This window comes from Leguminivora glycinivorella, chromosome 13 (genome assembly GCF_023078275.1).
Source record: "Leguminivora glycinivorella isolate SPB_JAAS2020 chromosome 13, LegGlyc_1.1, whole genome shotgun sequence".
Taxonomy (NCBI): domain Eukaryota; kingdom Metazoa; phylum Arthropoda; class Insecta; order Lepidoptera; family Tortricidae; genus Leguminivora; species Leguminivora glycinivorella.
In genome coordinates, this window is record NC_062983.1 from 21801209 (window position 1) to 21812233 (window position 11025).

General features: G+C 37.4%; 1 protein-coding gene across 1 annotated transcript; it reads right to left on the reverse strand.

Moving 5' to 3' along the window:
- Positions 1-7050: 7050 nt before the first annotated feature.
- LOC125232331 (spindle pole body component 110-like) lies at positions 7051-7911 on the reverse strand. The gene has a single exon (XM_048137959.1). The coding sequence runs from the start codon at positions 7909-7911 to the stop codon at positions 7051-7053; it is 861 nt and encodes a 286-aa protein (XP_047993916.1).
- Positions 7912-11025: the final 3114 nt, after the last annotated feature.

Consider the following 11025-nt stretch of genomic DNA (forward strand, 5'->3'; position numbering starts at 1 on the left):
AAGTCGGAAGTCGGAGATAGAATCTATAAAAGGGTCGGAGCGAGCCGACGCGGGTCATTCTTAAAATATCCACAAGACTAACAGTGTCTCTGGCTTTCGTGTGTTATACTGGTGAGTGAAGTTGTTCTGCTATTATTTCTCTGTTTGTTTTCACTTGGAAATTATTCTAAGTGATTGTAAACTTTGAAATTGTGTCTTTGTTTGATTGTGCGGGGACAATATCGTCGTACAGTTGAACTTAGACCTGTGGTGGAATTGCCTTACTGTCAGTTGTGGGGTTATTTTAGTGTTCTATTTATAGTGTAGTGTTACATTTAAATTAATGTGTATAGTGAAGTTTTCTGTGTTTTGTTTCATGAGTGCCGTTAAGCAATACAAAGACTGGGTCGATGTATGGCTGGTGCTGGGAGATAAGTCTGTGTTTGGTTTTGTAGGGAGTAATTCTTGCAAAACTAAGCTTAGATTATAGCACGTAAAGGAAACTTCACTCGTTTGTTTAGTTGGTCAGTAAAATTGAATTTAGTCATTTTCTATGGGGTTATTTTGTGAAAATTATAAGCCAGATCATTGTTTGTGACAGACTGTTGTCCGGCTAAGCGCTTTATACCTTGCGGCTGTTAAACATAAGGCGTTTAGGAGTCTTTTTGTTCCAAGTGGAGGGCTTGGGCGTCTTTATTTACTTACAAAAGGCGTACTTTCTCACCGGTCTCAAAGAGTCCAACTGTTAGATGGAAGTGAGGACTTTCACGATTGACGAAAGACATTAGGAGTAATCCTTGCTCACTGAAGTCGGCAGTATTTGAGGCTGGGGTCCTATATTTATATATATTTATTTACTCGGTGCTCTAGTCCATGCTGGCGTTGGTCGCTGGGGATTTCGGTTGTGATCGAACCACATCTAAGTAAAGTTGATCGCAGCTGGGTCTCTCATGTGGCTGGTACTGGTGTGTCCTAGAATACTGGATATATACACGGATAGGGCGATCTACTCTCTGCTACCCTAGCCCGCGGGCAAGAGCAGAGGGGGGGATCTAACCGACACAAGCCTATAGGTTGCCTATCTCAGCTTCGCTGGCTGAACTGTACAGCTCTAGTAGGGATACACTTGTGCATATTCTGAACTCAAGATCTATGGTAAGTGAAGGTCTGTGTTTCAGATATGCTAGAGTAGGGAAAATAGATAGGAATAGGGTAGAGTCACACACTATTTCTATAAAAGTAGAGTTCTATTATGATTGGTCTTGGAATATAATTGGTCAACGTGTATTTGTGGAGAAATAATTTAACTATTACTATTTATATGGTTTAAATGGACTTTAAATGTGGTGTTTACTATTTTAAAATATGTGGTAAAACTGGTAATTTATAAAATCTCTTATTACTTAATTTATCTGAGTGAAATTAATAATTGTGGTAGCAATTTCTGATTCTTCATGTAGCATCGAGCCAGTGAGTGTTGCTAACTAGTTTTTCAATGTAAATTCTATCAAATTGGCTAGGGAAACAAACTGTCTTTGGAATAAAAAGCATAGGTTTGTTATAGGGCCCAGTGGCATGCGAGCGCCGTCCACTGATGACAAGTCAAAAGCTTCAAGGAGTTACTAGACTTACTTACTTCGTTCCCAGTGGTAGCAACTACTCGGAGCCTTGATGATACATTAGAAGGATCGAGAAGTTATGGTCTATTAGCAGTATTGGGGAAAAGGGGGGTTTAGCTAGGGAAAAAGAAACAAAACAAAAAGGGGGTTAGTTCGTAGATAGATAGCCCTTCAGGCTTACTTGCTTAGGATCCTGATAAAGTGGTTTGATCAGGTCAGGGGTCCTATTCCACATCGCAAGTTCGTACCCAAATCAGGACCACTAATAAGGCGTAGTGGATGATTAACAAAATATTTTTTAATATTTATTTCATGTATGTTTCACTCACTAACTTCTATTCTAAAAATTTTCTTCATTACGTCATTAATTTTCTCACATATAACTTTCTAGGCCTAAATCTGATAAAATACTCTTCTATAACACTATATTATTATGCTACAATAACCTTTATTCTTCTTTAAAATATAAATAAATAAAATTTTAAATATTAGTCAAAAATACAGCTGATACTCATTAAAGGATCTAGGTTATCGCGGTTCACATCGAAGGGTTCTATTTATTCACGCTAGACGATCACAAGGCCAAATTTAAGGGGTATATTTAAAGGGGGGTTAGCTATAATGTTGGTTAGTCAAGTAAGTAAGTAAATAAGTAAAGGTGAGCGGAGGTTTAGTTACATGTCCCTCTACTGACGCGTAAGTGGCCAATGTAAGTTGACCTATGCCGGCTCTGAATAAATTATAAATATGACTTATTTGTGGAATGTAATGCCGTCTGTTTTTAAATTTGAGCTTCTTGTTACCTTTCCACACCATTTCACACTACAGGTGGACATCTTTAAGGCATCAAAATACCCTTTTCCAATTTTTTAGTGCGAAAAACACGCGCTGCTTTCGGGTCTGTTACTTGGTCGATACTGATCGGGCACGGCGAGCGCCCGCGCTTATATCAGTGCAAATACTAGGAAGGCTGGCGACCGCGAGTCGTCTTGTAATGGATATCTATAGGGGTTGGTCTGTGTGCCCAAAACTCCCAGTAGTGGGCTTTTCTGCGGGCGCTCTACAAATGCAATTTTTGTACCCTTGATAAGGCTTTATAATTTGTCCAATGAGTATAGGTAGTCACGGAGCTAGAACATGCTCAATGTGCCCAACCGTGGCATTTGAGTTGGCACGAATTTCCAGTGATAGATATGCGTGTGCTCTCGAAATGTAATTTTCACACTCTACAGCATCATTATCATTGCCCATTTTGCCCAATGACCATATAAGTAGTCAGGGAGCAAGCTCCGGCCCAATGTGTCCAACAGTGGCATTTGAGTTGGCACGAATTGCCAGTGATAGATATGCGTGTGCTCTCGAAATGTAATTTTCACGCTCTACAGCATCATTATCATTGCCCAATGACCATATAGTCAGGGAGCTAGCTCCGGCCCAACGGTGGCATTTGAGTTGGCGCGAATTTCCAGTGATAGATATGCGAGGCGCTCTCGGAATGTAATTTTCGCACGCTAAAGCGCCTCGCGCCCCGCGCCACCCTATCGACGCCCGCCACCACTCTAGGCCGAGAGCTAGGTTCAAAGTGTCACTGTTATTACTGACAATGATTTTTTTTAAACGTAGATTTAATATAAGTAAGTGAAGCTCCTTTATAACTTCCTACTATTATTTATTATGACATGTGGCGTCAAATATTTGACTCTAAGGGTCTCTCACACTTATTAATTAATTTACTATTTAATACAATGAAAACATTTTTTGTTTCGAATTTAACAAAAAGGGATATACCAGGTGGTTCCCGGTAATGAACCTAATGACTTGTCGAATTTAACGGAGCAAAAAAAAACATTTTTTGGTCCCTACAAGTCCTACAACATTATCTTCAAAGTATATAGTCCCAAGCACGCTCGAGGTACTACAAATTTAGGGGACTACCACAGCAGTTCTCGAAAAGTTTGTACAAAAATTAAGGAAAAAGTTAAATTTGTTTTTATTAATTCCTATTTTGTTACCAAGATTTTGTTGATGAATTGAGATTTTATTAAGTTTTATTTCGTCATTAAGGTTCCCTAGTATATCTATATTTTCTTAATTATAACAATTAACCTGTATATATCTTACGACAGTCGACTTATATTACTAAATGTTGTTAACAAAATAGGATCAATTAAAATTTGCTGACGTGGCTATGTACAAAGTTGCCGGGAATTGCTCACCAAATAGCCTCTTAGCCTATGTCCTAGCTGAGCGCGGCGTCTCGCGACGGATGCCCCGGAAAATTGCTACAATGATTGTGAGCGGGAATGCCGAAATGAAGGAGCCGATGCTGACTTACTGCCGCCGGGCGACTGTCGCTAGCTACCTATACAACTTAAAATTGTGTGCATCAGAATGACTGACCAAAGTGGCAGATCGATGTTGGAGTACCATCAGCATTTACTACCTATTTGCTACTATTTACTACCTATATTGACATATTTGCTACCTAAGTTAGAAAAAAGATTTTCCAAAAATAATGTGGGCAGTCATTCTGACGTCAGGATGACTGCCCAAACTGAGTATGTCGGGATTGGACCCCCTAATTTGCAACAATGTATATACTATGATTTACTACCTATTTGCTACCTACACATATATTTTTTTCAGATTTTTTAGGTAAAAAATAACGATTTTATGAGCAAAGTATTATTTTTAGAGATTTCTTCCATAAAGTGGGCAGTCATTCTGACGTCAGGATGACTGCCCAAACTGAGTATGTCGGGATTGGACCCCTAATTTGCAACAATGTATATACTATGATTTACTACCTATTTGCTACCTACACATATATTTTTTTCAGATTTTTTAGGTAAAAAATAACGATTTTATGAGCAAAGTATTATTTTTAGAGATTTCTTCCATAAAGTGGGCAGTCATTCTGACGTCAGGATGACTGCCCAAACTGAGTATGTCGAGGTTGGACCCCTAATTTGCAACAATGTATGTACTATGATTTACTACCTATTTGCTACCTGCACATATATTTTTTTCGGATTTTTTAGGCAAAGAATAACGATTTTATAAGCAATTAGTTTTTTTGTAGAAATATGTTTCATAAAGTGGGCAGTCGTTCATACTTCAAGTTGGACCCCTAATTTGCAACATTCTATGTCCTATGATTTACTATTTTGCTACCTACATATAATATCTATATATTTTCATTTTATTTGTTTATAAATAAAATCTGAAAACATACATATAATATTATGTAGGTAGGCAAATGGGGCCTTCGGGCCTATATTTATTTCATTTTATTAAATTTTTCATATTAAAAAAAATCTGAAAACATACATATATTATGTAAGTAGGCAAATGGGTAGTAAATCATAGGATATAGAATGTTGCAAATTAGGGGGTCCAACTTGAAGTATGAATGACTGCCCACTTTATGAAACACATTTCTACAAAAAAACTATTTTGCTTATAAAACCGTTAATCTTGGCCTAAAAAATCCGAAAAAAATATATGTGCAGGTAGCAAATAGGTAGTAAATCATAGTACATTCATTGTTGCAAATTAGGGGGTCCAACCTCGACATACTCAGTTTGGGCAGTCATCCTGACGTCAGAATGACTGCCCACTTTATGGAAGAAATCTCTAAAAATAATACTTTGCTCATAAAATCGTTATTTTTTACCTAAAAAATTTGAAAAAAATATATGTGTAGGTAGCAAATAGGTAGTAAATCATAGTATATACATTGTTGCAAATTAGGGGGTCCAACCCCGACATACTCAGTTTGGGCAGTCATCCTGACGTCAGAATGACTGCCCACATTATTTTTGGAAAATCTTTTTTTTAACTTAGGTAGCAAATATGTCAATATAGGTAGTAAATAGTAGCAAATAGGTAGTAAATGCTGATGGTACTCCAACATCGATCTGCCACTTTGGTCAGTCATTCTGATGCACACCTTAAAATTACAGAGTTAGAGAACTAAACATGTGAAACATATATTAAATACTAGCTTTTGCCCGCGGCTTCGCTCGCGTTAAATCCGAAAATTACGGAACGCTCCATACAAACTTCCACCCAACATTTTAGGGCAATGGCGGGTTAGAAAGATACAAAAAGTAGCCTATGTCACTCTCCATCTCTTCAACTATCTCCACTTAAAAAATCACGTCAATTCGTCGCTCCGTTTTGCCGTGAAAGACGGGCAAACAAACAAACACACACACTTTCCCATTTATAATTTTAGTATGGATTAAAGGAAAAGTGACGAAGCCCTGTAAAGGCCAGGGTGCGTAGACTGCGTAGCTGAATGGCACGAACGCTCACGAAACGAAACGCTAGTAGATATCTATCTCTATCGCTCTTGCGTATTTGGCGCGACAGAGCCAGACTACCTTCCGCGGCGTTTCGTTTTCGTTTCGCGTCGGAGAAATGTCATTCGGCTACGGGGCCTCATTCGATCCAGCGTCTTTAGCTAATGTGGCTAACGCTATGTACCCCAAAGTCATTTCGCCAACTACGGCGAAACTGCTGCTGCTACAAATACTTAAATACAAAGAAAGGGTCCATGACAGTGGAACCAACATGTGCTCATCTCACAAATAAAAGCTGTTACCAAGATTCGAACACAGAACCTTCGGCTTCACAGGCAGAGTCAACACCGGTTAGGCGAGACGCAGTCATCAATACACCGTGAAACTTTAGTGGTTGTTTTCCTGCAACGAAATGATATTGTTAAGGATTTACAGTTGATGTGTAATTTTTTTAATAATGTTAAGAAATGCCAAATTGATCGAGCAATCCATACTAATATTAATAAATAAAATAAAAAGCCTTTTATTTCTTAAATTTCTACAATTTTTCCTTATGTACTAGTTTATATTAATATAAATGATATTTAAGAACCCCGTTTCCACAGGTGAAGGCCTCCTCCAAAGCCAACGCGTTCTGATAATCCCACGAAGCTTTTGCTATTCTGTTCATATAATTCTTTATTAGGAAGCCCATTCTGTATTTTCCTGGTGTTTGGCCTGAATAGCAGAGCAAGAAATTTCTGTACCTATTCTTAAATTTCTGTTCCCAAATGTCGCCTTTCTGCTATTTTATAATATCATATTTTACTCATTTAAATGCTTCTTTTAATAAAATTCTATTAGTCGCTCATGAGATGACAGTGTCCGGACGATGTTACTTTTCATAATTATGTAGTATTTGTTTGTTTTGCCAGATATCCAATTACTATTTTCTTTTAATTTTGTGTTTTTATTTTTTGTACTTTGTGTAATTAATATGGCAGCTTAGGTTATTTTGCTTTGGAGGGTTGTAGTCTACTGCCCCCGCGGTGACCAGCCGTATTGGGGGAGGGTTTATAGTGTGGTTTTCTTAACTTGATTTTAAATTTTTCGTTGGGTTTAGTTGTTTTCAGGGCTAGTGTTCTTGAAGGAGGTCTTGGTATTTGCTATGTCTCGCCGTCTTCTATGGATGTCACTGAAGGTGAACGGGTGTGCAGACCATTCTTAGTATTCTTCATATAGCTAAGTATGGTGTTTTGGTTTTCTATTTGTGTTTTGTTCTTTTTGGCTACTTGCCTCTTCGAGCTCTCCTGTCTGTGATAAGAACTTGCCATCTGGTTTGGCGGAGTTACTTCTAATTCCCTCTTTTTTGAGTTTCGAGGGGATTTTTTTCTATCTACCGGTTGCTTGTTATCTGGTTCCTTGATAATTAATTTGTCGTGGCGTATAAAAGCTTTTTTACCTTCTTCTCTAGCCTTTTGTAGTTGGTCTTGAAGTAATTTGCGGGTTTCCAGTACTTGTGGGGTAAAATCTTCTTTAATATACATGTTTGTCCGTTTCAAATGACTACTTTTCTTCAAAATACATATTTTCTTGCCGAATGTTGTGAGAGTTACTTTCACTGGTCTTATTTTGTTTTCATTCTTTATTCCTATTCTGCGCACTATCTCCAGATCTAGATGATTACAGTCAACTTTCAGAGTTTCTGTGATTATTGAGATAATATTTTTCTCCAGCTCTTCATATGTGTTTTCGGTTTCTTCCACTCCGAAGAAGACTACATTTCTTTTCCGTATTTGTCTCTCAATATAACACATTTTATTGTCAAGATTCGTGTTTGTTTCTTTGACATTTTCTATATCTTTTCGGATGTTTGTGTACGTATCTTGCAATTTCTCATTTAGTTCCTTTATGTTCTTTGAAAGTTTGGCCTCGATGTCGTTAAGTGATTCTTGTAAGTCTTTTTTCAGATCGATTCTTAAACCCTTAATGAGATTCTCTAGTGTTTCGAGGTTGACGTTTGTCATTTTGACGTTTTGTAGATGACAAATCGTAGTATTCGGGTTTTCCGATAGATGGTAGCACAGGTCTCGTAATGGCGGTATGACTGATCGTTTTTCACAGATCGAAATCTATTTTGAGGTTAGTAGTTTCACACGGTTTTGTTCGATATCGGTTTTTAGATTTATTAGTGGTCTGTGTAGAAATTATAATTTTTACACTGCACTTCAATTGTTTATATATTATTTATGCACAAAACAGCTATCCTTTGTCTCTTTGACGGCAGACGCCGCCACCCAATGATAAGGATTTTTGGAGTTTTAGCACTGTTTTTATTTGTCCTGATTGAAGATTTAGTCCTTATTCACGTTATTTTACCACTTCACATTGTCCTCGGCACTTATTTCCGCGTTATTTTATTTTTATTATCGGAGCAACCGTTAGTTTGATGTTCGCAATGGCAGTGTTGCCAGCCAAAAAAATATTATAAATGGGAAAGTGTATGTGTCTGTTTGTTTGTTCGTCTTTCACGGCAAAACGGAGCGACGAATTGACGTGATTTTTAAGTGGAGATAGTTGAAGGGATGGAAAGTGACATAGGCTACTTTTTGTCTCTTTCTAACGCGAGCGAAGCAGCGGGCAAAAGCTAGTATAACATAAGTTCAGCAACGCCTAACCACTTCAACCGATGTCGCAAAGCGTCGTGAAACGATTCTCTCCTAATCTATCCAATGCTCTAATCTATCGATATCATATAACTTCTACTTCCTTACATAACATCTACCCACAGTAACACCTGAGCTGATATCTTCCAAGATATCTCGCATTCTTATCCTGATCCACATGACACCATTAAATACGTAATCGTACAAATTATTAAGGCCGCCACAGACGATAAAATAGCCCCGGGGTATCTACCAGTTTTACTCTATACCTAGCTTATCTTGCGGGTGTCTTACGGTCACCTCGCCTCTCTATACGCCGATCATAAAATAGTACATTACGATACTAGTGCGAAAAAAGGGAAGTTCGAAACGAGTGGCGATAAATTAAAACACGACCGAAGGAGTGTTTTGAATAGACACAAGTTACGAATTTTCTTTTCGCACGTGTGCCGTACCTACGACGTTTTTCAGTACAGATGAGCCGCACTAGTGCGTAAAAAAAACACCATCTGTACTAAAATAGTACATTACGATACAAGTGCGTAAAAAAGGAAGTTCGAAACGAGTTACGAATTTCTTTTTCGCACCAGTATCGTACGACGTTTTTCAGTAGGTACAGGTGAGCCTCCGAAGTTTCGACCTGGCATATAATGAACCAATAGTAGGTATATTATGTAATCATTTTTTTTTACGCACTAGTACGAGAAGTGGTTCATTATAATTATGTCAGGTCGAAACTTCGGAGGGTCATCTGTACTGAAAAACGTCGTACGATAGGTACACGTGCGAAAAGGAAATTCGGAACTCGTGTCGATTTAAAACTTTTAGGGAATTCTCTTACTGTTATTGAGCTATTGAAAAAATAAGTTTAATGACTGGACAAGTGAACTGCAACCTTTGCTACAGCCCAATGTTATTTATTTTGACATGTGCCGTCAGATACTTGACTTTAACTTTTATATTATTCTTAAGATTCTCTCATACTAATCATTCTTTCATTAATTATTGTGTATGATGAAAACGATTTTTTTTTTGTCAACTTCAACAAAAAGCGATCCTGTCGAATTTAACGGAAATAAAAATATTTAGGAATGTGACAGACGGACAGCGTCACACCATAAGGGTTCCTTTTGTACCTTTTTGGTACGGAACCCTAAAAAGCACGATGTTTATGTGTATAAATTTTGAGCAGTTGACAAAGTTCATATACATTGTATAATGGGTTGTTGTAACTATCAATAGCAATGCAATACCAAAAGTAAAGATTTGTGACCCCACTAAACAGTAAACACCTAGCTTAGTAGTTCCACGTTCGCCTTCAGCATAAAACGGACGTTATTCGGAGCCGCCATAAAAATGGCGCACTGCTCTCGAGTTTGTCAACGTTATGTTCCTCCTTTATTACCTATAACTTAGTATTTAAACTATAAATTGACCCATAATCCTATTTAATACCAATTTCTTCGAGAATTTTATCACCGTCGCTTAAGATTACTTAAGTTTATTTATGTAAACAACATTATACTTGGAAATTATAGTACTAATCTTAATTAGAACTTTGTAGGACTCAAATGATTCAGCATCGAAATTGTTTATTTTCATAGGCGATGAAGCTAGTTGAAAACGATACTCGTAGCGCCACCTAGTGTTGAATAGCGGAACTTAGTGGAAGCGCGGAAAACAAGTTGGGTTCGTTTCTAAGTTCTAGAGGAGTCTCTAGTTTTTTGTAGATTAATAAATTACAATAACATATTATACATACCTACATAAGCACTTTAATACAAATATAAATTAATGAATCCAACAAATTAAAGTCTAAATAAAGTTGTAAATAGCCTGCAGTAACTAGCATGATTCCGAGTAGCATAATTATGCTTCTGCATTATTTTATAGGTAGAAACTATGTATGTTTTAATTACTTTAATGAATCGTATTTTTATATGTGTTGTCTATTATGTCCTACCTAGTCGTCAGGCCAATTTGTAAGTATCCTGTCTGTAGGCACGTCATTTAAAATAAACATTAATACATACTTATTAGGAAGAAAAATCTATTTTTTTTCCTACATACTAAGAAGTAGTAAGTCTATAGGAGCTACCACATTTACTCGTTTTACAAAAAGCAAGTTTGCATGTGTCCCGATAGCCCGCCGGCACATCAAAGCCTCCCGTGCATGCATTGTAAGCTAATTCCTATCCCCAGCGGAAAGAAGACTTTACTCACTTAAAACGCGCAGTAAAACTGACTTTTCGAGTCGAAGGGACAAGATCGCTGTTTATGTTTAGTATTTAAATGTGATTCAGTTATTGGTTGTTTCTGTGATTCGCGTTCATGGCAAGACTATTTTAAAGTGCCTAGGTATTTATATGAATCCTTAGTGCGTCCGAAGGATTTTAATGGAAAAAATCCAAAATGGCGACTGTAATGTACGAGATATCGGTCCTACATCCGATATCAGATCGGATAATGTGTAAA